Consider the following 27,024-nt stretch of genomic DNA (forward strand, 5'->3'; position numbering starts at 1 on the left):
ATAAATATTTTTATTATTTTTATAATTGACTGAAGCAGAATTTATTAAGCACAATTATTTAATCAGTTCATCCAATGAACAGAAAGCATAATCAATCATTAATTCTAGGAAATAATTCCAAGAAAGAATAACCTTTTCCAACTTAAGTAAATAAAGTACTAGCAGGGTAATAGCATAGGTGTCGCTAGATCAAGATGTTTAAGTGACTTCGATATTTTTGTGAGTGGCAAAAATTAGATTCTTGATGACAGTCGTAAACTGAGACATTCCCTTTCGAAAGGGAACTCACACTGTGTCAAAGCGCTAGGGGAACGATCTACCCACACTGCCATGCTGAGGGGATGCTTTAGCAATTATGGCTGCTACAAGCACAAACACATTAACTCAAAGTTACAAACACGTCAGGCTAACAGTAGCACTTCGGCCACTGCCCGAGCTCCATGCTAAGCGAAGGGGTAACTCCCTGAGTCACACGAAGGGCTTGCCAGCTAAAGGGCATGTGTACCATAGCCCGACTTTCAAAGGAGATTTAATTTAAGGGAGTACGGCCCAGAGCCTATGGGCCCTAGCCTGCTACTTTCGGGGGGACAGAGTCAACCCCCATACCAGGGAGGCTATCATGCTTAATGCTGAAGCCAACAACCTGCTTAGTAGTGCTATGGGAAGCGGAGGCCTCAGCAGGGTGACTCAAGAGCAGAGGAGGCCTGCCCACTTACACCAATGTGGCTCTTCCAGAACTTAATCTCAAAATGTGAAAAGTTCATAGTGCAGAGCTCAGACAAAGGGCCTAAAACCAACTCTCTGTTATCGAGAGGGCCCTTTTCTGTACTATTACCTGCAATGCTGTTTGCATGGACGCCTCAGCAGGATGACTCTCGAAGGAGAGGAGGCCTGACACATGCTAGAATACAGCTACAGGCTCGCCTGGAGGCCTCAGCAGGATAATAAGGAAAAGGGGCCTACCAGACTCACACCGGCATCAAGTTTCTCAGAACATCAACCCAGAGCTCAGGGAGCGACACTCTGCCGAGCTCTAGAGAGTGGAGGCCTCAGCAGATAACTCTCTGGAGTGAGAGGAAGTCTAACCACACCTCTGAGCCCACAGGGAGGGAACCTGCTACCTGTGCTAAATTGGGCTACCAGAAACTCAGTGAACAAGAAGCGACAGAGGCCCTGTAACAAACTCTCCACACCATAAGGGAAACCCAGGAGGGGAACGGAGGCAGAATAACCAGTAAATAAAACATATAACATATAAAACATATATTATTCTACTTATGGTTTATTTTTTTGGGAACAGCCTGTCTACGTTCGTTTTAACTGGAGGAGGCACCTAGTGCCAACTACTCTGCTAATGGCACTGTGGGGCTACAGGGGATGTTCTCAGTATGATTGGTTGGTCTTTGGTTGGTCACACAACAAACGCCTGAGGCAGACCGTCAGAATAGATTATCATCATCAGTCCAGCTCGTTAGGCCTGATGTTATGGACGAAGGGGGGAAGAGGAAAAGGAGGGTGTGCACAGGGAAGGAGGCGATTACCTCCCTTTGCTTCTGCCAGGACACTCACGTCTGGCCTGAGCTTCTTCCCTGACACCCTGTTTCTTCCTCCTGGACTCATGCCACCTCATTGACCTACTCCTGCCAGGAGGAGGGGCACGAGTGGCGACTGAGTCCTGCTGGCCCTGTCTACGATCCTCGGAACGAGACGGGCCAGGACCCCCAGGCTTTCTGGTTGTGGGCCTGGACTGGCTCGGTATACAAGATCTATATGCTGCTGAGCGCACCTTAGCCTCCCTGAACCTTCCGACCACCACCTTAATGGAGGTCCCGAAATGTTCAGAGGGCGAAACCGGTGCATTGAGGAGAAAAGTCTTCTCTTTCTCCCTGATGCTTGCCAAGTTCACCCACCGATGCCTCTCCGTGGCAACGATCGTCCGATTGCGGCAGCCATCTGTTTGGTGGCCCGGAGAGCCAGGTCTGTGGTGTGGCGCAACTCAGCCACCACGTCTGGGGTTAAACCCTGACCCTGGTCCAGGTCCCTCAACAGGTCAGCCTGGTACGCCTGCAGCACTGCCATCATGTGTAGCGCAGCGCCAGCCTGACCTGCCACCGCGTATGCCTTGCCATTTAGACGAGATGTGGTCTGAAGTGATCTGGATGGCAGGGTTGGAGCTCTTAGTGTCGATGTCTCCCCTTGTGAGAGATAGTCCCTGAAGACGAAAAGAGGATGACATGTTCTCTAGGCGCCCTTTTATACTCCCTGGTCGCGCTAGAGCATGACGTCATGGCTGATGCCGGCCAATACGATTGTCGTGATTATACAGTGTTTCAGTCATCAGTCACGCTGAGGCGTTTCCCCTAGCGCAGTGGTTCCCAAACCTGTCCTGAAGGACCCCCAACACTGCTTGTTTTCTTTGTCTCCTTAATCAAACACACCTGATTCAACTCATCAGCTCATTAACCCATGTGATAATGAGCTGATGAGTTGAATCAGGTGTGTTTGATTAGGGAGACAAAGAAAACAAGCAGTGTTGGGGGTCCTTCAGGACAGGTTTGGGAACCACTGCCCTAGCGCTTTGACCCAGTGCGAGTTCCCTTTCGAAAGGGAACTGAACTAATCAGACACTCTTAAAGGTCATATCAGTTCACACCCAATTGGTGAGGTGACCAATCAAAGATGACCGGGAGAAAGTCTTTGTTCTATCTTATCCCCATTTGCATGTTCATGCTGGCATGGAGCATTTTGTGCAGTTTTTACACAAAAGTATGGTAAAAATATCATGATGCAATTTATCATAAAATATTGTACACCATTGATTATAAAATCAAAAGAGGATTATTTAAAATTATTCTTTTATTGACTTTGGCATTAAAATGTGGTATTGTGAATGCGACACCTACTTTGTCTTCTATATGTTTTGATGCATCAGAATATGGACATATCCAAAATAATTATCTTGAATATACTTATATGTCATTTATGACATCTATTAACAAAGATTGCATCATTTTATAGTTTTTCATCTAACCATATAATAGAAAACTTAAAACATGAGACTCTATCTTTTGACCATATAATTTCAATTTATGACCATGTTTCCACTTCTGTGATTGCTTCTTGTATTTTCAAACAAGTTTCTTGAATTGAAATTATGTCTGGTTTTGTTTCTAATTCATTAATGAAACTATTCAACTATCAATATCACCTTCACACCAAGATCCTTCCATTCTTACCCAGTCACAAGCCACCTCATGCCTTCTGCCTTCCTTCAACTTCCCTGCCTTGTACAAGTATCGTTCATATGGTTTCGACCCAACAATGTTGTTGTTTTGCTCCATCTCCTCCGATCCTGACGAACCGGTCAGCAAAAGTGTGACGTGCAGCAAACACAAAAACATAATCAGCAAAGCCAATCAAACAGAACATAAAGAGTGTCAGTTTGATTCACTTCTCACGATAGCATGCAATTCACTTATCTGTTGAAGATTTTGAAGATCATTATGAAAAATATCATGAATTTAAAGGGTAACTAAACCCTAAAACAACTTTTTTTTAGTAAATGATCTGTAAGACTGGGGCTTTGTTAGTGCTGTTCATTGATTCAAGTAAATTATTTGACATTTGGGTATTAAGTGTTTTAATTCTACAATAAATGCTGTAAAAATGTTTGAGTGTTGCCCTCTTCAGGTTGAACAGTGGCTACTGCAGTTGAATTTTCCTATTGGTTTCCTATTTCCTATTCCTATTTTCTGTTGGTCACTTTCAAAGTTGTGTCGAAATACCAACACTGGGGGTCACGGGAGGCCAAAACACTTCTGGTGTTTTCAGAAAAGACCAATGAAATTGGCGAGTGGAAGAACAAAGCTGAGCGTGTGGTTTATTTGCATGTCTGAGGGCGTGAAAATAAGACGTAATAAAAGGCAGCCATGCAGCGTGCACCACACACTCAGCTTTGTTCTTCTGAGCTGAAGCACTGTATCTCTTATGTGTATATGTTGGACACTTAACTATCCTATGAGGCCACAAAAGAGGAGATATGAATGGAAGTGAAGCGATGCAAATGATAACATGGTGAATGTAGATTAAGATTCTACATTGTAGAACATCCAGATTACATTCATACTACACACATCCATACTATATAGAACATACTTTTTTAGCAGTTGTGACTTAATCAAAATAAGTAAGAGAGTATGCGATTTCGGACGCAGCCCTAAATATTTAGGCTTACTCATAATAGGCTTCCTCGATAAATTGGTCTCACTAATTTTTCATTATTACTATTTTTTAAAATTTTATAATTATTGCAAAGTCATGTTCTGACCAAAATGTTGAAAATAAAATGATCATGTATGAAGTGTAAAATAAGTAAAATAAATATTTGTCTAGATCTGTAAAATTAATCTGTAATGAATTCAATTGTATTTTTATAATATGAGATTTTTATTGAATATGTGAAATTTCATACTTGCACCAGTTTGTTTAATTCAGGAACAAACTAGGAGCTAAAATTATATAATGATCCCTTTAGTGTAACATGGGTTTTTTCAAAGCGATGGGGAGCAGGATCCAATTGCAACAAATATTCATTTAAACAAACAAAACAAGAGTGAACTAAACACAGGAAGTGAACACATGAACAATGAAAACAGAAAACCAAAATAAAAGTCCTAGAACTTGGAAAAGCACAGTGGAAACGGTGACAGGAATCGTAACACTTAGTATATTTTGTATAAATTGTGTCTTACACGACTAACCACCCACATAAAACTTTGAAAAGCAAATTTATAGAGAAAAACAGAATAGGTTCTGTTTCCCTCTCTTTCATTTTCTCTGTAATGAATGAGAATAAAACTTGGAAGCTCTGAATTCTTGTCCTGCTCTTACTGTGATGATAAACTAAAGTCAAAATATTTTTTTTAATTAAATTGTGTAAATAAATTAAACTCTCTTCCTCACTGATCAGTTACTCTCTCAAAAAGAAAATTATTTCTGCAACTAAAACTTTACTTACAGCCTTTATATATAAAAATATTTTAATGCATTAATTATGCCTTATAATGCATTGTATGGTCTCATGAATAATTGTAACTAGTTATATATGGGATTATAATAGATTGATAGATTGAGATTCAGAAACAAATGTTTCTGAGATTCACACATTTTTTATTAAATTCACAAATAATAGATTAAGATCCACAAATAATGTGTTTTATGTCACAAACACTACTCTGTCTGGCGTTTATTTGAGAATCTCTTCTTGTGCATTTGTAAATCTCCTCAGGCATCTGATTATGGATTTTGAAACATTTCTAGCATCTACGACGTACAGACAAATCCACAAATAAGTGGACTCCACCCACCGTTTACTCAAGCCAATCAGATAACGGACACATTGAGCTGACCAATCGTAGCACGTTCTCGCTACAACCAATCACGTTTGGCTTTACAAACAGGCGGTCTTGCCCTGAAATAACTATGCTCATTCATCTGCACTGGCTCAAATAGGAAGTGTAAGGCTAAGGCCTATAAAATTGCTACAGTAAAATAGGTTTAAATTTTGGATTTTGTCAGAATTTGACCATTAGACTGTGTATCAAGCCAAGCCACATTTTTATGAGCCTTTGAAATGCCAGAGAAACAGCGCTTATCTATGTTATGGGAACAACGCGTTATGGAAGCGTCACGTTATTCAAGATAGAACAGAAAAGCATCAATAATGCCTCGTTTACACTGCAGGTCTTGATGCCCAATTCTGATTTCTTACCTTTAACCGATTTTTTGACCGTCCGTTTACACGTTCTTTCAACTGTGACCCATATCAGATTCATTACACTTGCCATCTGAAACATCGCGCATGCTTAAAGGGTTAAATTCTCTTGCACAGATGGACGAACGCGAAATATGCTTGATGCTAGTTCTGCGATATGTGCGAAATTCGCCAAACATCACCATGATTTAGAGACGCTAGAAGTTTCAAAATCCACAGGTGCGTGAGGGGATTTACAAATGCACAAGAAGAGATTCATAAATAAATGCCAGGCAGAGTTGTGTTTGTGACATAAAACACATTTTTAAATATTTTTATTTTATTTGCAAATCTCTTTACATTTATTTGTGGATCTTAATCTATTATTTGTGAATTTGATCAAAAATTGTGTATCTCTTAACATTTGTTTGTGAATCTCAATCTATTTATTTGGGATACTGCAACAATTATATCCCCATAGTAGATACTTTAACAAACCAGTTACACAGTTAATGAAAAATTGGATGAGCAGGTCTGTTGACATGCATGACATGCTCTTTTTTAATTACAGCTATGCTTTTATAATAATATAATATACACTTTTTGAAGCATATTTCCTTTATCAGAAACCATTAATGAGAACTAGTGTTTTTCTGCTGTTTGGTAAAATTTGATAGGCAAATGCATGGAAAATCAGCGTTTTCTCAAAGGAGTTTATGAAAGAAGCTTCAATCTCATATTCATGTAAGTTAACAATTAAGTTTACTCATTATTTGATTAATTGCTGCTCTTTTAATCAAAATGAGATTAGGGAACATCCAACTCCAATGAAATGTAGAGATATCAGGAATCATATCACAAATGTCCAAACTGTTTTTCCAGATACTCTTTTATTTTTTCACAATACCAAACCAAATAAATAAAAAAATGTTCAGTTTGCCGATCACAGGAATCTGAATTAAAACTCTTTAAGAACTTCCTTGTAGGGAAGCAGTATAACTAAGTATTTTAATAATTATAATCATATCATTATATAAAAATAAATTACTAGCCAATATTGTAGCTGAATTATCATAAATTAATTTTATATATCTCTGCTGTCAATTTGAATGTGTTGTTTGATCAAATTCATTTTAAACATCATAGATGAAATCTGAGAAAACTTCTCAGTAAGACTGCCTTATTCATAATTGTGTAATGTAATGTGTCTTAGATTTTTCAATAAAACATAAACATCAGCCAATTCTGCCCTTGTGAGTAGTTTTTATGTAACCACTGACTTAGTTTCAGTTCTTTAAGTTCTTAGAGATGACAATATCCAGTTAAGTGATCTGTCTGACAAATCCAAAAGCATATTGTACATTCTTAAGACACTAAAAAGGCTTAAATATTGTAAATATTATTAAGATGACATATTGGGTTTGGGAGTAACGCAGTGTAGGGGAAGAGAGGGGTTCATAATACTTTCTATGAAAACTTACAAAAGGATGAGATTTAGTAAAACTGTTCACGCATTGAAATGTGTTGACTTTATTATTATTAGAATATTAATGACATCAGTAACACCATCCAAACAAAGGGGCTTTTTAACATTCTCATTAAAGGGATAGTTCACCCAAAAATGGAAATTCTGTCATCATTTACTCACCCTAATGTTGCTCCAAACCTGTATGAGTTATGAGAACACAAAAGAAGATATTTTAAAGACCAGACAGTTGACGGTAGCCATCGACTTCCATATAATTTTTTTCCCCTTGGAAGTCAATGGGGTCCGTCAACTCTCTGGTTACCCACATTCTTTAAAAAATCTTCTTTTGTGTTCAGCAGAAGAGAGAAACTCATACAGGTTTGGAACAACTTGAGGGTGAGTAAATGATGACAGAATTTGGATTTTTGGGTGAACTATCCCTTTAAGACATAACATGTTTTAATGGACAGACATATTGTAACTTCTCATAAATCTGTATTGTAATCTCCCCATCAGACCAGAGTAGAGCAGATCAGGCAAATAAATATGCTTTTCTGACATCAGTCTGCAGAGCCGTATAACAATCTCAACCCATATTTTACTGTGCATTTGGCTGAAAAATTAACACAACATGAAGAAAGAACACTTTCAAGGCAGTAACATATCGGCAGGATTGACAGCAAAATATGTTCCTGCTTCGGTGTTTCAAGATCTCTCTCTGTTATACAATAAGAACAAGCAGTGCACAAAGAGTGTAACAGCACAAAACACTAAGCATGAGTGCAGCATGCTTATGCTGCACATCAGCAGAAAATGCGATTATGTATGACACGGCAGGAAATTGCTACAAACACCGCTGATGCTTGCAGTGTGAAATAGGCCACTGAAAGTTGAACATTTATCTTATGGCACTTTTCCACTGCATAGTACAGTTCGGTTCAGCTCACTTTGGCGTGACACGTAAAATGAGACGTGAAAACACTGCAGATCACTGATTGGTCAGAGAGAATCGTTACTACCAGCGTCATTGGATTTGCAACACGAGACATCAAACCTGCTAGATTTAAATAGTTCAGCACTCGCCACCGCAGTATTATTTGTTTGCACAATTTTTATTAAATGACTTGCTGGAAAATTTTTTAAAAATAAACTTGAAAAAATAAATGGCTGAATCGTGGTGATTGGTCAGTAGACAGGGTGTAGACGTTCCTCTTGTTGGTAGCCGAGGAGCGGATCCAGCGAGAGCCTGATATTGCGACCAGGAATGAAAACGTTTTTCTGCAACTTTAACGATCAGTCTATATAATCGCACCCAGGGCTGGACTGGGACAAAAAATCGGCCCGGGCATTTTGGCCCAGACCGGCCCACTATATGATCATAAACACCACCCATCTTTGCATGCCCTTAATTATATGCATACCAACTCCTATTCATTAAAACCACTAATGTCATGTAATAAGTGAGTATAGGAACGAGTGAGAGTTAACAGATGATATAAGTAAAATGTGACATTTATTAATACGGTCGAACTATACTTCACAGTGTTGAATCCTAAAACAAGCTTTAATCTGCATTGGTATAGCAATACAAGTGTTTCTTACATGATTTTTGTTAAAACTGTAATGGGTGGACCTCGGTCCTCCTAGGGGGGTTCGGGGGCATGCCCCCCCGTGAGAAAATTTTGTGCATTTTAATGTTAAATTCATCAATCTGGTGCACTTTAAAAGTTCAAAATTAAAAGCTCCAACCCATATTCAGTGTGCAAATTAAACAGTAAAATTCAAACCTCTTTTAGTTACAGTGTCTATTTACATTACACCTACTACATAATAATAGTTATAATATTAATCCAATGACAGTAATTTTTTTTTCATTCGTATTTTTTCGGCCCCACCCATTTCTTTCTCTTCTTTCCTTCTTTTCGCCATTCTTACCGTCTGTCTCTCTGTTGCATTCACACAAACCCAAACCTAACCAAAAGTAAACTCCTTTGATCGGCGCCCGCGCCTTTGAGCCAATCGGATGTCAGGAAAAACGAGGATCAGTCCAAGTTGGGAGGGGTCGCTCATATCCCCCCTCAAGATTGGAAGTATTAGTTTGGCCCGGTCTGAAACACACACACAGCGTTCCGCTGCGCTGAGCGGCCGGCCAGGCCGGTACGGTAGCTAATCATTTTAAAAAAAAATGTTTTACCCACTGGCCGGTTCGGCCTGAAATGGACCGGCCGTTCGGGATTGTTCCCGGGATTCCCGATTGCCAATCCGCCCCTGATCGCACCCACTTTGAAGCGGTACTAAACTGCAGTGGAAAAGCAAACTGAGCCTAAGCGAGCCGAGCCGAGCCATGCCATACCACGCAGTGGAAAAGCGCCATTACAATATAGTCTGAAAATTAGAGAAAATTAGTCTGTTAAAACTTTTTAACTGTCACTTTGCCACTGTTCTCTATATATGGGCCGTCGAGTTATTTTTCCCTTGAAAAACTTTAAGACTATTACAGCCACAACTAATACAGTTAAAATGCAAACACTGATCAATACACTGATCAATGTTATATTATTCTGGAATGGTTGTGTTTCTGGTCCTTTGTTTTCTTGTTCAGTTGATTCTGTAAAAAAAAAACATTCATCATCAAAACATCATTACAGTACTGTGATAAAGAAAACAAATCTGTCTATAATTTGTATACAGCAGCATTCAGGCTGTTTTTAAAACCTTCAATCATAAATTAATAATTATTACGTACCGTTAATAAGCAGCTGAACAATCTCCTGTTTAGGATAAGATGGGTGTGTGATAAAGCAGGTGAACTCCCCTGCATCAGTGTACTGAAGATTGATGAGTTTGAGAGAGAAGTTTCCGTTCAGATACTGTTTAGAGAAAGTTTCAGTTCTGTTCTTGTATCGTTGGTTTTGTCCTGTAAAGGAATCTTGACCTTTAATTAAATCATAAACAGTCTCACTGTCGTTGTGTCGCCAAAGCACATCAATGTCTTGAAGTTTAAGATCATGTTCAGTGTAAGAACACGGCAGGACTGCAAAACCACCAATAACAGCCTTTACTGTTGATCCATTCTTCTGCAGAGACCCTGAAATCACAGAAATAGTGTGTAATTGTAAACACACAATCTGACATTTACACATGTGGCATGAATTTATCTTTCAAATGAAGTTTGTTCTCACCTTTGTTAATCAGCACCGCAAAAACACAGATGAAACAAGAACTGTAGAAACAGAACAAAAAAGTTCCTTTAACTTCCTTAATCTCAAACAGAAGAGCATGACATTGGCAACAGTTTAAGATGAGCAGAACTGATCACCAGTAATCATTGCTGTGATGCACAAACTAAAAGCATGATGGAAATGAATGCTTAGAACAAAATTGAGGTTTGGTTTTGTCAAAGTCTTTTAACTCTAAATGTCCCTTTACACCATGATTTAGCCTAAGTATAACGATAACAATATTAGCATCCTCTCCACACCAGCGGATAATAACATTCTGTTTATTCTAAGCGCACACTGCATTTTTGTCGTCTGGGACTTTAAATGCTCAAGCTCTTAAAGTAGGATGGGTTCTGATTGATTGTCAATGTTTTTTAACCTTCATCAGTTGGAATTACATCGTTCTGAAAGTGATTCCAACGAAATTGTTTGTCTGTGCTGTTATAGTTGTGTGGACTCTACTATTCTTTTATATTTAGAAAAAGTTTTAAGACTATATCTTTATTTTTATTGTTATAGTTATCCTTGGTGTAGGTCTGCACGATTATGACAAAAATCATAATTGTCGATTATTACTTTGAAATTGTAATTGCGATTTTTAATTACGATTATCACAATTTATATCGAATGATGTTTTGAATAGCTTTATACCAGTGGTTCTCAACTCATTTGGCCATGGGTCCCACATTTCCCCATGGTCATCAAGCCACAACCCACTTTTTTTAGGAATTATAGGCCTATTATAATAAATTTGTTTACACAAAAATTGCTGACACACACACAAGTACTGTCCCCCTTTACTTAACATAAATACATTTTAAGAACATGACTAATACTGGTAAATAAACAGTAGACCTATGAGGTCAAGATATTAAATAGCAGTCCCAAACTAACGTTAGTTCTTTCTTAAATTGGAACGTAAAGTTCACACTAGAGGCTTAGTAACTAACTACTAGCTAGTTTGCAACTCTGTACTTTATTCCGTTACACCATTTGTTCGTAAGGCAGAACGTAGCTAGTAGGTCGTAAGCTCTCCGTAAAGTGTCCATTTACGTCAAAACTAGGCTAAGTTGTAACTTATGCACAGCTGGTGCAACCGGCCCCTGATGAATAATGTAGACTGATATACACACACCTGCATACAAATCCTTCTCAGCTAACACATTTATTGGTAAAATCTTTGAATGCACTGTAATACTCGATCCATCAAATTACTATGAAATAAAAATAACTGCACAACATGCACCAAAACGAAAGAATGCTAATGCTAATTGCCAAATCAAACAACGTAAAAACCTGAAACTCGCTAAGTAATCAAACCATCATTAATGCATACAATTTTAAACATACCCGATAATCATGGTGCCCAGATATAACCTATATTTTAAATAATTTCTGAAAAGCTACTTTGTCCGAAAAAGAAAGTGTCGACCCCAGACTCTCCTTTCCGGGTTCTCGAGCGGACGTCGTCATAAAGGCGCGCGCCCCCCCCCCAAAAAAATGGCTAAATATAATAAAAGTCAGGATGGAATCGGAAACGCAAAATAGCCATTTAGCCTTTTCCATAAATATTCTTTCACATTTTTTTATTTATTTTTTTCTGATTAATTAAAATTTATTTTAGAGCGTCTTATTAGAAAAAAAAACTTCCCAGTAACATTAACTATGTATATATGTGACACATAAAAAAGGCTTGTTCGACTTGAACCGGCGCTGCACAGACCATGTATGACATCAAACTACCGCGAGAGCAATTCAAAAGTATATAGTAGGCTACTTGTAGTACATGTACTTTGATGTCATTCACCGATCGGTCTGTGCAGCGCCGGTTCAAGTCGAACAAGCCTAGGCTACTAGGCCTATGCGCAACGCACAGTAGAGCCTTGTTTAGATTTTAGCCTGGCTCCGCAGCGCGAGTCTCCGCAGACGCGCTCGCCGTTGCACTAGTCTGTGAAACGACAGGCAACAAATTTAGACATGTATGCAAACGGCCAGATTCGACTCGAAGTCGTTCGTCTTCAGATGCGGAGCCGAGAGCGCTGTTACAAAAAAAGCCGTGCACACCACCAAGCGAAATGGATTCTTGTGCTCAACACGCATGACCGCCCACACCACAATGATGTCATTTTTGCCGCGCGCACCTTCGCGCTCGTGCGGACGCGTCGAGTATAACTAGCTGGAACACGCCGACTTTTGGGGACTTTAGCTTATTCACTGTATCTCCCAGAGTTAGATAAGTCCATACATACCTTTCTCGTCTCCGTGCGTGCCGTAACTCTGTCTGACCGCTAGCATAGCTTAGCACAAAGACTGGAGGTAAACGGCTCCAGCTAGCATACTGCTCCCAATAAGTGACAAAATAACGCCAACATTTTCCTATTTACATGTTGTGATTTGTATAGTCACAGCGTGTACAAATAACAAGGTCACATGAGACAGCCATATTCTAACCGTATACTGGGAACTATAGTCTCAGAAGGCGAAGCACTGCTATTTGGGCGGAGTGATTTGCTCGCAGCACCTGAGAAGCCCCGTGGTGAGGAGCAGAGAGTTCGCTCAGAGTAAATCACCCCGCAGAAGTAGCAGTGCTTCGCCTTCTGAGACTTCGCCATGACTTGTGTCTTAACAAAGCCATGCAGCCCAAGTCCATTCTTTTTTTCTTGATCTCGCTCTCCTTCTCGTACCTGCCCTGGAACTTACCTGCATTGTCGTTGTTACAAGGTTTTCGGTTTTTGAGATTTTCGGTTTCTGTGAGTGCCAGATATGTAACATAGACAAGCTAGTTGCTGTGGGAGTAAAACCTCACTCCCCTGATCTAAAGAGGCGCTCTAGCGACTGACGCTAGAGGCAGTAGTCTTTAGCCTACTTGTGAGCACCTGACTCCCACGCTGGAGACCTGGTTCTATATCTGAAACCAGAACTAAAAGAGGAGTTTGTGTCCCTCTTCTCCTAAATTCAATATTGCATTAACCTTTTAGCACTACTCACCTGACTTTTAATCTCTGAACTGCCGCCACACGTCCAAGTAAAAAATGGTTATTTTGATAGTCCCCTTTAGTCATTCTGTTTAGTAATATTGCACCTACATGTCAACCAGAGCCATATAGAGAGAGAGTTGCGACAACTCCATTGACTACAATGGAACGCTTTTTTTACAGCAATGGCGGCTCGTAGAGCCTCTCAATAGTTCCCGGAAGTAACAGCAGAGCGGTAGAACAGACCATTTGTGATGCACTTTTAAAAGGTAAGACGTTTAAAGAATAAGATTGTATATTATCAGTACATCTGAATCAAATAAACTTGTGTTTTAAAGCATGCTAGTTGATTACGAAGCACTTCCTGGAACTATCTGAGGTCTACGCGAATCACGTGACAACTAAGCATTTTGAACTTCCGTTGTCGCAACTCTCTCTCTATATGGCTCTGATGTCAACTAACTCTCATAAAAAAATTTTCATAAGATTGGCCAGAAAATGAGGTTTATACTTTTATTATTAATTAGCAAAATAAACACACTTCACTGAATTAAGTGGGTAAATGGCATAGTCTGAAAACCTGAATCCTAAAATGTGTGTGATTATTGGCACCTCATTGTTCCTAATTGTTCAGTCATTATAAATAGCAAGATATATTTTAACTCCATCAACCTGTCCATCCATTCATGCTTATCCTCTGTAATAAAAAGAGCTTCATTAATAGGTCAGAAAGGGCCCGATTATCCTCCTATGATGGATTGTATCTGTATGTTTTTTGGTATTCTTAAATGTTTTTGGTTTATTTATATGATTTTATGTTTGCTAATATTAAAACTGCAGCAGAATTTGCTAAATAAATGGATTTTTCTCTTTTCAGTGTTTATAACTCCAGCATCCTGGTACCAGGGTTTCCACAGTAACACCACACCTTAGTGAGTGTAAAGCATTAAACACTGGCATCATGTGATGTGACACACCTCTGCAAACTGAGCAGAGGTGGAAAGCAACAAATGACAAATACTTTCGTTACAGTACTTGAGTACATTTTTAGATTTTTTTATTAATTATAATTAGAGTATAATTAAAATGTGGTAGGGGAGTACGGGGCACAACCTAACATTTTTTGACTTTCTCAGTTTGTGTAAATCTACTTAGGGTTCAGAGTATTTATTTTTTCCTACATTCATTTCCCACGTCTTGTACAATTATGTGTTTTTGTTTTATTAATACAGTATACACTTTTTTCTTGATATACCCCGAAAGAATGGAAGTGAAATGTGACAACATGCCCCATAGTTGGGGTACATTGGAACATGTGAGGGGCACATTGTAACATGACCATATGACAGCTTTAAATGCTATCTGATCTAATAAGAAAATATACAAGACAAACTAAAATGTTTTCTCAATAAAATACAATTATTAACTTTTTCATATAAAATAATGGCATTTTTTTATATTTAAAAATAAAATTATTTTTGAGTTTGACAACGAACACACTGGAAAACACAGCTATACAATTTAGTTCAAAACATAATAATAATTAATAATTTCTGAACATTTACTCTCAGTCTTTATTCACCTTTTGTCATGTTTTCTCAATAGAATTCATAAGAGTAGAATAGCATCTATTAGGGGCTCATTGTAACGCAGTGAAACGTACCCCACCTTGCGCAACTAAACCCTGCTAGTGTCTTTTGCTGGTTAGATCAGCATTAAAGAACTATATCAACTGTTAAATAACATATTGGAGATTAAAATAATATCAGATTTGTCTAATTTAAAATAAACACCAAAAACAGAGATTTCATCTAGCTGATTCTTTGTAGCGAATGATAAGAGCCGACTCCCGTCGTTGAGAGCCGAATCTTTATTTGGGTCGTGACTTTATTTGGATGGGCACATTATGCGGCCAATCACATGGGAGGACAGACTAGGATCATACCATTATGTGAAAGGAAGGGGGACACAATCTCCGAAGATTGCGAGTGTAGTGGTACAGGCCAGGTGACAGAGAGAGGTGGGGGAGTCGGATTTAAATGCTAATGCTAAGACTTTTGCCTTTATTTATATGATTTGTTTGCTATGGTTCTGTTTTCAGTTGTATAATTAAAAATTTATTCAAATGTTAAATAATAGTAAATCTGTATTTTTTGTAATGAAAAAATGCATAAGAAATAAGGCTTTTATGAAAATACTGAATAAAAAATTGCTTACCAACACACAAATTATTCACAATTGCTAAATTGGGCTAAAATAGAAAGCTCAGAGTGATAGGCCTACTAAATGAAGAGCCATTAGGGAGCCTTAAGAGCCGGCTCTTAGGGAGCCGATCGAGCCAAAAGAGCCCATCTCTAGTTGATATGCACTGTTAACGATTTTCTTGTATTTTTACAGTACAGTACTGGCAGCACGGTGGCCAGCAAGTTACTGTATTTTGATTTACAGCAACTTTACTGTCATTTACTTTACAGTACACAATATCAGTACTGTAAACTACAAAACAGTACTTTACTGTATTTTTACTGTATTCTTGTAATGTTTCTGTTTCTGCTGTAATTAATTGTACAGTATTGTACTGTAAAATCTATATTGATACATTATTGCTAAATTTTATAATTTTCAAATTACTAATAATGATAATATTATATTTATATAATATTGAGTTATTATAGTATATACATTTACAGGTAATAATATTATACTGCAACTTCAGAATAACTGCAAATCAATCAATCCAAACAATGTTATTGTCAAAAACATTTTTTATTAATCAATTACACTATTGTGTATTTGTGAAAAAACATTTCATTTAGGAACACTACATGTCCAGTACACCAACACTTTACAGGTAAACAGCTTTTAAAGGGATAGTTAAAGGAACACGCCGACTTTTTGGGACTTCAGCTTATTCACTGTATCCCCCAGAGTTAGATGAGTCCACACACACCCTTCTTATCTCCGTGCGTGCTGTAACTCTGTTTGACGCACCCACCGCTAGCCTAGCTTAGCACAAAGACTGGAGGTAAACTACGGTGGCCGAGAAGGGTCACAACACATACAAACGCCACAACAACTTCATATTCAGAAAACAGCTTCGTCGATTTCACATCACGTACGCTGCAAATATTCACAGCACGAGCAAATAGGGAAACGAACTGCAAACTGCAAAGACACAACGGAAATGTTTCCAGGGGGGCCTTGATCAGTGACGGACCCGCATCCATCTGGTTGTCCTCGCGCTATCTGAATGTGCGCTTTTGTTGTCTATGTCTACAAGAGCAAGAGGTAAGTGTTTCTCTTTTATTATGACAGACTTGTAGACAACAAAAGCGCACATTCAGATATCGCGAGGACAACCAGATGGATGCGGGTCCGTCACTGATCAAGGCCCCCCTGGAAACATTTCCGTTGTGTCTTTGCAGTTTGCAGTTCGTTTCCCTATTTGCTCGTGCTGTGAATATTTGCAGCGTACGTGATGTGAAATCGACGAAGTTGTTTTCTGAATATGAAGTTGTTGTGGCGTTTGTATGTGTTGTGACCCTTCTCGGCCACCGTAGTTTACCTCCAGTCTTTGTGCTAAGCTAGGCTCCAGCTAGCATACTGCTCGCAATAAGTGACAAAATAACGCCAACATTTTCCTATTTACATGTTGTGATTTGTAAAGTCACAGCGTGTACAAATAACAAGGACACATGAGACACAACCATCTTCCAACTGTACACATACTGGGAACTATATTCTCAGAAGGCGAAGCACTGCTACTTCTGCGGAGTGATGTACTCGCAGCACCTGTGGTGAGGAGCAGATAGTTCGCTCAGAGTGTTGCGCTAATCACTCCGCCCAAGTAGTAGTCATTCGCCTACGAGAATATAGTTCTCAGTATGTGTACGGTTAGAAGATGGTTGTGTCTCATGTGACCTTGTTATTTGTACACGCTGTGACGACTATACAAATCACAACATGTAAATAGGAAAATGTTGCCGTTGTTTTGTCACTTATTGGGAGCAGTATGCTAGCTGGAGACATTTACCTTCAGTCTTTGTGTTAAGCTAGGCTAGCGGTGGGTGCGTCAGACAGAGTTACAGCACGCACGGAGATGAAAAGGGTATGTATGGACTTCACTTATCTAACTCTGGGGGATACGGTGAATAAGCTGAAGTTCCAAAAAGTCGGCGTGAGAGGTTGAGAAACTGCATGACTTGCAGCTGTAGATGGACACACTTTAAAATTTGGTTGGGACTTTGAGGTGGTACTGGAACCTGGCGGTGACCAAAACTGAAAAAGACATGACACACAAAAACACGTATGACAAATCCTGTTATCCACAGCACCAATAAAGATGAGCAGACAGTGTAAGAGATCAATTGTAAAATAAAATTTTGTAGAAATAACAAAAATTAAAAAAACAGCCAATTAAAAAAATAAAAATAAAAATGTAACCTTTAGATTTTAAAACTTTAAGTTTAAAACATTGTATTAACATGGCTAATACTTACAGAAAACTCCTTCCCAGGCTGCAAATAAAATTCCCACGTCCCACACGTACAGCTGTAAGAAATCAAAATACATATTATTCAGTTAACTGTTATGTTTCTTGTTGAGGACATATATTTCATACATCTGCTTACAATACATCTAGGTTAACAAAAATAAGCTTCATTTAAGCTTCACTTGACCTCTCTAAATATTCTAACTTGCTTTTTGGGCATGCATTTTACTTGTCTTTGTTGCCTAATAGATCATTATTAACTCTGATAGTTTTTTTTATTGATCAATTTACACCTTTATTTATATTTTTAATTATTATAGTAATCATTATTTGTCATTACAAATCACAATGCTACAGAAATGGGTCTCCAGCCTAAATAATAGAAATGAAATAAAAGGCTAAACTGGTACCAATAGCCAAACTCTCTTATGCCTGGTTCAGATTACACGATTTTAGCCCGATTTTGGCACGATCCATTTGACGTAGGGTGTCGTGGGGATTCGCAAACGACAACGGGCGTCGGGACGCAAGATTCGATCGTTTCATCTCGTATAGTGTGTCATAGTGGGCGACAACCTACGTCGCGTCTGCGATGCTTCACGACATCACGACAAAAAGACTAGCATGTTTAATTTTTTAACGGTCCTCCACGACGACGGTGCGCGAGTGAGTGAGTGAGTGAGAGAGTGTGTGTTCGCGAGTGTGTGACTGTGAGTGTGTGAGTGAGAGAGCATGTGTGTGTGACTGTGTGTGCGCGAGAGTGAGTGTGTGAGTGAGAGAGCATGTGTGTGTGACTGTGTGTGTGCGAGAGTGAGTGTGTGAGTGAGAGAGCGTGTGTGTGTGTGTGTGAGAGTGATTGCGTGTAGGCTATGTGAGTGAGCGTGTGTATGTGCGAGTGAATGAGTGTGTGAGACGGCTCGCGATGACTGGTCGGAAAACAACGTGTAGTCTGACATGTTTCTTGTCCACGACATAACAAGATTTTTAGGAGTCAAAATCGTGTAATCTGACACAGTGACTATCGTAACAGACAAAAAAAATCGTGTAATCTGAACCAGGCATTAGACCAAATCACCCATTTTGCGTTGCAAAGGAAAGTGCAGTATTTTTAACCCGTGTTTTCACGTGTTTTTCTGTCTAAACGACTTAATAAATTTGGTCCAGTATTTATCATAAAAGTTCGTAAAATCATAAAACCATCAAGTTCGCCATCCGAGAAACGGACTGCAAATATAGCATTTTGAGCAAAATAACGTACGTTATGTCTATTATAAGTGCTTGTTTTTACCACTGATGGGCTCGGATGTTATGGAAAGGATCCTTACAGATAACAGTTAACGTTAGACATTTTTGTTATCATAAGATCCTTCAAACGTAACGTTAACGTCAAATGCAGTAATTTTTATCTCGCAGACGATTGTATAACACATAACGTTAATTAACCACCTCGATTTGTCCTTCCACCGTTCCAACAATCACCAAGTCTGTTTTGGTCGAAATAAACCGTAAGGTAATGTTAATTCACTGTTCAAATCTCGAGTTAGATTTGAAAATGTCGAGACGGTCGAGACAAGCAGCGGGGTGAAAGAGCAGATCTAACTAACGGTGTTTTTGCAACCGTCGCTGGCTAAACTTCCACTGTCATTTGTACACTATAGTGTAAAATCCTAAAACCTTATTATAAAATTCAAAATTAACTTACCAAATTTCCAGATATCCGCAGAGTGAGATCCATTCATCCAGCGAGTGATCTGCTGCGATCTGCCTGCAGTTGAGTCTGACGTCAGTCAGGCGCGCGCTCTCTCTGTTTACAGCAACCCTGTATTATTGCCAGGCATTTTACAGCCAGGTTACAGCTAGGTTACAGCAACACTAAAATGTACTGTAAAATGTTCCCGCTCAAACAAAATTACCCACAATACAATGCAAATGACGGTACTTTACTGTAATATAGAAATGCAGTATTGTACTGTAGGTTATTACAGTACTGTGCTGCTAAATCTACAGCGACATTTAACAGTGTGGCAACTAGTAAATAGCCTACACTAAGTTTATATTTTAATTTATCTGATCTCGAAAATGTATATTTTCCTGATCTTGACATGTGCATTTTAAGGCAACACAATCCCATGAAAGTGCGTATCTATAGGCTATGTTATTTTACCAAATGACAGATTCTTAAACATGAGAATCAGTTTAAATGTCGCAAGATCCAGACTACAAAATGGACCCCCCCCCCCCCCCAACCGTTTTGAATCAGTATCACGTTTCAATATTTTAGTGAATGTAATTGACTGAGCTATGCTCATATTCTGATTTTAAATGGGTCATACTCATACCATTAATATTAGGCTACTAGAGCACTGAGCAGTTGATGTAAATCAAAAACTTGGCTCACAAGGACGCAGTTATTACATGGACGGAGCAAGAACAATGGAAGTCTAAAATGCATGCAAACATTTGAGTTTAATGCTTTAGCTTGCCCTCTTTAACAACGCAGTGAAACTAAATGTACGAAGCAAACTTTGTATGAAGCTGAAATAACCTTATTTAACATTTATATAAACATTTAGGCTACAACATTTATATAACATTAGCAACAACAGTAAAATAAGATCATATGATTTTTCTTTTAATCATATGCACATAAAGTGTAGCTCGTTGCTATAGCAACTGTGGAAAAAAAGAGAATTTTATTTAACATGTTAAAGGTAACTTACACTATGCAGTTTCTGTTTTTGTCAAACAGCGACCCCTAGAGTCGCTGTGGAGTACTTGTATTGAACATTACTGTCGTAAATACCACTCATGCAGAGCCATCTCTGCACTCTTCCGACCGCTCTTTCTTCGTTTTCTCCGTAGACTCTGCCATGATTCACGTCTGAAATGCATGCTAGTGTCTTCCATAGAGGCTGCTTCATATGTTATTGATGTATGTGACGTTGTGCCGTAAAACAAGTCACGATTCTCGCGAGGTTTGTTTGGACGCCACCTCTCAAACCGGCATTGCTGGTTTTGCCAGTAGCCTACTTACTTAGTGCACTTACTTTTCTAAATTAGTAATAAAACAATCGCTCTTGGCAACAGGGATAGCTAGTATGTTTGCGTAGCATAACACAACACTTTATGAGATTAATATCATTAAAATTATTAAAATCCATAGCTACAGGCAACATAAATAAAAGCCCAAAATGTAGAAATTTACATTATTCATTTACTTAAGAACAATCAAATAGTCCAAGAACAAAAATAAGACAAAAAACTGGAAAAAAAAAGTTATCTTTTTGATCTTCTCAGCTCCGTGAGCTTCGAATTGATAGATGTGCCTATCTGAGCTAGGCATCATGTATGACAGTTGCCAAAGTGAGATATGATCTACAAAATGACCAGATTCTGCCATGAGCTATATAGGAGACATATCTTGTATGTACATAGGGCTTATATGTGGATATAAAGAAGCAATACAGGAGATATATGGCCTGTATATGCACATATGCACCTCAATTTTGCCTATATGTGGCATATATACGCATATATGCAGCATATATATTATCATATATGTGCATATATGCTGTATATAGGTTTCATATATGCGCATATATCCTCTAATAGGTTCTTTCCATGTGTTTTTTTTTTATTTATTTTTTTACAATTATTCATTTATCTTTCATATTATTATTAATCTTATGATTGTGATTAATCTTTAATCGTTAGAGATGAGAGGGAATGTCTCCATTGTGTTATAAAATGAAAGTGTGACTAATGGATATCAAGCCCAACATTGTAGAGTGAGGTTCAACAAGACAATGAGGCTTTAACAATTATGAGAAAATGGAAGAAAATGTCCAAAATGCAAATTAACTTTCTTTACAGACTGCACAAAATGAGGAGATTGTGTCTTTATCTTTAAACTTTAACACATTTTCATCACCTGCACGACTCAGTCAGCGCAGAAGATTTGCTCATTTGCTCATTCTGTGTGACTATTGATGGAAACAATGTCTCAAATACCAATTCTCTTCCAAGTAAAAGTCATAAATGTTTTTATGCAGCGTCCTGAACTCTTTACCATCTTGCATGTCATACACAAGATTTTTGTCTTAATAAAAATATTATAGTAAAAATACTTGAATTAAGTCATCAGAAAATTGTTCTTTTACTTTTATGTATCAATTTACAAAATATAGTGGTATTTATGCTCAAAACTAGAAAGGGCTTGAAATATTCAATATTCAGACATAAAATGCAGTGTATTTTCACATTTACTGCCATTAACACAGCCTCTTTCTGAATGTTTCTATACTTTATTATAAAAAACATATTCTCAATGAATGTCCAAACGAAACCAGGCAAACAAAATTGGTTGAGAGATTCTGATTAAAATTTATTTTAAAAAGAAATGACATAAGTCTCACTGTTCTTTGTGTAAATTACGTACCGCTGCACTGGAGTCTAACAATGTGAGTTTGCATGCTTGAGTTTTAATAATTACAGAATAATTTCCTAATCTTAAGAAATTATCCATAAAGAAAATACATTAACAATGTAAATACTAAATGAAGAAAGATCAATTATGGGATGGAGTTGTTCAGTCAGAAACATACAGATTTGGTCAAGAAACTGGCAGTGTAACACAAATTCATCCATTTATAAAGATATATAATGGGTTTTTATTATAAAATTAACAAATACACTTTAATATAAACATGTACTAACAATGAACAAATAAACCATGATAACATTTATTAACAACACACTTTTTAAACCACAAAATAACAAGTTAATTATATGGTTTCACATTTTATAATAATGTTTTTTAGCAACACCAAGTCATGGGTTGGTTTCCCTCTTAATGCATCAAATGCACCTTAAGATTAAAACAGAGTTACTGAATGTACACTGTAAAAATAAAAGGTGCCTGGAGGAACCTTTTGGGGTTCTTCACTTTGCCACACCGGCGGAACCGTCTGTAGATCCTCTAGGCACCCTTTAAAAAGGTCCGGTTCTCTGAGGAACCACACAGGTTTCCTGAGGAACTCTAATATTAGGCACTTTGTGGAACCACTGTGGGTGCCTCCAGGAACCAAATTTCATTTTTTTTTAAATATTTAATTTCATGTTGTTACTATGGTTACCTTTGACTTCTATTATAATAAACAAATTGAACCAAATACAAAATAAGAATTGTTTATTACATATTTGATATTCATTTTTATACATACACTTCCATGCACATGGGGAAAAAAGCTAACTACAAATTAATATCAATGACTACACAAAAAAATAGTATAATACATAAGCAACATGAATAATCAACCATGTATATACAATAGATAAACAAGAAAAGACATCTCAACAAAATGCATGGAAACACATATGTTCCACTAAATAAATCAATGTAAAAAAAATTACATTTGAACTAATTAAAAATGTCCATCATACTTAACTTTAAAACATTTGTGTTTCAGTCCGATGGTTAGTCTGACATCACTGTTTCCAAGTCCAAAAGCTGATCAGATGCCAAAAACAAACAACAGTGCTAATATACACTCATTGTGCTGTAACCTTTATCTCTATTATATACCGAAATCTCTGATGGTTAGTTATTCAACTATTTTGAATCATAAAATGTTTAAGTCTGGGATGCCGTTAGACTGGAGACTGTAATGTACACTATGGCTTTTGAAAAGCTTAAATGTGAGACTTGAATCAACAGTGTTCATAAATGGTTGTTGAGTATTCTCATGAAACAAGATAGAGGAAGTAGAAGTAGAGGCTTCGACCCGAAACAGAGTTAAGGTACAGTAAAATGATCTGTTGTTCTGTGAATGTTCACTGGTGAATTCAGTCATTTCAATATGAATTCACACGGTCAGAAATGTCACTATGGGACCAAGTTGGTGTGAGGTACTTAATGAGTTAGAAAAGTGAAAAGGTACAGCATCGTTTTCCGTTTGTTTTTCCTCTTTTCTGGTGGATGGTCCAGGCACTTCAATGATTTTCAGGTCTACAGGAGGATTTTTATTCTTGATCAAACTTGTATTTCAGCTTACCGAGATCCCTGCAAAGTACAAAATTTACTGTTAGTAATGTTATTAAAGTGATAGTTGTGAAATTTAAATAATTTCCTCAGCCTTGTGACGTTCCAAACCTGTTTGACTTTCTGTCTGTGGAACCCAAAAGCAGATCTCAGGCATAATGCAACCCCAGTCACCGATCGCTGACACTGCATGAAACACAAGCAGAAAACAATTGTGTAAATCATTCATGAAACCATTCTTATGCACACTTGTCTAGTTCAATTCAATGCAACAATTTATGTAAAAATGGTTAAGCTCCAAAAATGTCCCAGAAAAGATTCTAAAAATAATCAATGAGTTCACAACTCATGTGTTATGGGTTGTGTTGCAAGTCTTCTGAAGCCTAATTGCTTTTTCCTATTTATTTATTTTTTTGTCGAAAAAGACTAAACTTGAAGTTATAATTCAGAGTTAAAATGTCTATAGCATTTTTTGTGAATCAAACCTGTGATATTATTTTTCTGAGTAACATGAATGAGATTTGAGATCATGAGAAAAGATTTTCAGAGAGTAACTGATTAAAAAACACAAGTACACAGTCAAACAATACAACTTCACACAGCTAAAGTTCATAGTAATAAAGTACTTGCATGTGGTGCAGGTAACTTACTGTAATTCAATGTTGCCACTGAAATGTGAAATGTTCAGATGAAGACACAGTTGTACAAAATATGTTGAATTGAATAACTAAATCAATCTAAGACAATAAGTCAATCATTTCCATTTGTTCATTAGATCAACGTAGTTAGCATCGCGGCTAAAACCTTCATACCAGATACTGTGTGTGCAATAAACGAGTGGTAAACACTATAAAAACGTAGTAATGTATAATAAATTTAGTTTATATATGTGTGTGTTTAAATATATAGTGAGTAGACTCTGTATTTATATTTATTTGGCGAGTTTACAAACCTTGTAATGGAGAGCCGAATAAACGGCGGAAGCTTTGATGAGAGGAGCCGTTACTTAGTTTCCTGATGACGATCAGCTGAGCTTTGTTGCGCGCGAGCAGCGCGAGCATCACTGAAGCGACGACAGCAGACTGGGAATAGCAGCAGTTTCGTGACAGAATAATACTTTTCTCCTCCTGCTTCTTCTTCTTCATAATATTATTATTATTTAGTGTTGTTGTTTAAGGTTTAAATGACTTTATAAAATAGGCCTATACTAAATATATGTAAGCTACCCAAGTGAAAAAGACTATAGTTACTGTTAAATGTATTAAAAATGCATTAAAGTATATTTGTATTGTAGGTCTACTAAAAACACACTCAAGTACATTTTTAATACATTTAATAGTACATCTTTTTCACCTGGGTATGTATACTGAATCAAACTTGCCTGTAATAATAATAATAATAATAATAATAATAAAAATGCATTAAAGTAGGCTATATTTGTATTGTAGGTCTACTAAAAACACACTCAAGTACATTTTTAATACATTTAATAGTACGTCTTTTTCACCTGGGTATGTATACTGAATCAAACTTAAGTAGCCTATAATAATAATAATAATAGGATAATAATAATAATAATAATAGAATAATAATCTAATTCGGGCCTCACTGAACCATTGGGTTCCTCCAGATGCTGGCTTTAATATAAGAGATCTTCCAGGAACCACTTAAATGTTAAAAGATCTTCCAATAACCCTTTTATCGCATTTAAGTTCCTCTATTTTCCCCCAAAGCACTTCGAGGTCTCATGGTAATGAAAAGGTGACTCCAGAACCTCTGAAGTAAATACAAAGTGCTTAAAGGATCCCATAAGTTCCAGCAAGAACCTCAAAGATTGTCAATGCTCCTCCAGTAACCCTACTATAGGAAAAAGAGCTTTGAGGCACCAAAATTACATTTTGAAGTTCCTTGAGTATCCAACAGGATACTTGAGGCTCCTTTAGTTTTTACAGTGTAGACTCAGACACAGATATAACAGTCCAGAAGATGTTTATTGACAGCAACTGTGCAGAACTCATTGTCTACGACATGGAGTAACATCCGTGAATGTCACTCACAAACATTACTTGCCAACCAGTAGTGTAAGAGTGATAATGAAGTGGCTCGGAGATTATTACATCGAAATTTTGTATCCGTGGCCAGGAAACTCTTAAATCTGATCTTTATATAAACACTCCACTCTTTGAAGATCAGAGGTGAATATCTAACAACAGATTTGACAGCTGCAGTTTATCTTCTGGACATTCAAACCAATATAAACTTTGGTTTGTGTGAAACTTTCAAGCATTCAAACACTTGTCAAGTTCTCTGACAATAAATGTGTAGATATACAGTAGACAGAGCAGAGATACTGCAATTCTGCTGTTTCCATTAGAGTTTAAGACGACTGTGAGAACTGAGACACAAATGTATGAAGGTACAGGCACTCGGTTTAAGGTTAAACCTCCACTCTAGACAAAGGTGAGAGACTCTGTTTGTCATTGGTTTTTGTCAAGTGAACAACCAGTGGAACATATTTCTGGTTTTGCTTTAACACTTCAGTTGAGTTTACCACACTGTGTAGCCTGTGTAGTTACACTGTGTGGATTTATATTGATATGCATGAAAACATCCTAAAAAAACAGCTATTAATAAGATCAACACCATCATCAGGGTTTATTCATGTCACAGGGTCGGATGATAAGACCTGCTTTCACTACAAGAACGCAACCTATGCTAAATGTAACAGTAAAACAAAAAAAGAAATATAAAAGAATAAATAGTCATGAATGTGCCACTGTACTTTTATCCCTGATGACTATAGAAGAGTATTTAAAGTTCTTGTCACTTGGCATTAAATTGTTTTTTTACTTTTTTGATAATATTTATTTCACAAAACCTTACGTAAATCAGATCATTGGTCTAGCAGGTTTGCAGACATCTCACCCAACATGAATAATAATAGAGGCATGACTCATGCCAGGCTTTAAAAAAAAAAAAAAAAAAAAAAACACTTCAAACTTTTTTTTCCTGCTAATTTATTGGTAGGTGCAAACACATGCAAATCATGAATGAAAAAGATAAAGAATTACACATC

General features: G+C 37.4%; 2 protein-coding genes and 1 long non-coding RNA gene across 3 annotated transcripts in view; 1 reads left to right on the top strand and 2 right to left on the bottom strand.

Annotated features, from left to right (window-relative positions):
• Nucleotides 1-27,024, bottom strand: part of LOC308702321 (V-set domain-containing T-cell activation inhibitor 1-like) — a 460,835-nt gene that overhangs the window by 423,656 nt on the left and 10,155 nt on the right. The gene's annotated exons all lie outside the window — the stretch shown is intronic.
• Nucleotides 1-27,024, top strand: part of LOC308702322 — a 56,302-nt gene that overhangs the window by 10,232 nt on the left and 19,046 nt on the right. The gene's annotated exons all lie outside the window — the stretch shown is intronic.
• Nucleotides 7,255-11,927, bottom strand: LOC308701991 (V-set domain-containing T-cell activation inhibitor 1-like). Its single transcript, XM_081384537.1, has 4 exons — nt 11,792-11,927; nt 10,403-10,443; nt 9,967-10,308; nt 7,255-9,828 (listed from the first exon to the last, which is right to left on the bottom strand). The coding sequence occupies exons 1-4, from the start codon at nt 11,800-11,802 to the stop codon at nt 9,641-9,643; spliced, it is 582 nt and encodes a 193-aa protein (XP_081240663.1). The 5' UTR covers nt 11,803-11,927; the 3' UTR covers nt 7,255-9,640.

The sequence above is a fragment of the Scardinius erythrophthalmus genome (assembly GCF_964197995.2).
Source record: "Scardinius erythrophthalmus genome assembly, chromosome: 14".
In the NCBI taxonomy this organism is placed as follows: domain Eukaryota; kingdom Metazoa; phylum Chordata; class Actinopteri; order Cypriniformes; family Leuciscidae; genus Scardinius; species Scardinius erythrophthalmus.

Coding starts and splice junctions, on each gene's coding strand:
- LOC308701991 (XM_081384537.1), bottom strand. Junction 10,309..10,402: donor TGCGGTGCTGATTAACAAAG/GTGAGAACAAAC, acceptor CTGTGATTTCAG/GGTCTCTGCAGAAGAATGGA. Junction 9,829..9,966: donor TGTTCAGCTGCTTATTAACG/GTACGTAATAAT, acceptor TTTTTTTTACAG/AATCAACTGAACAAGAAAAC.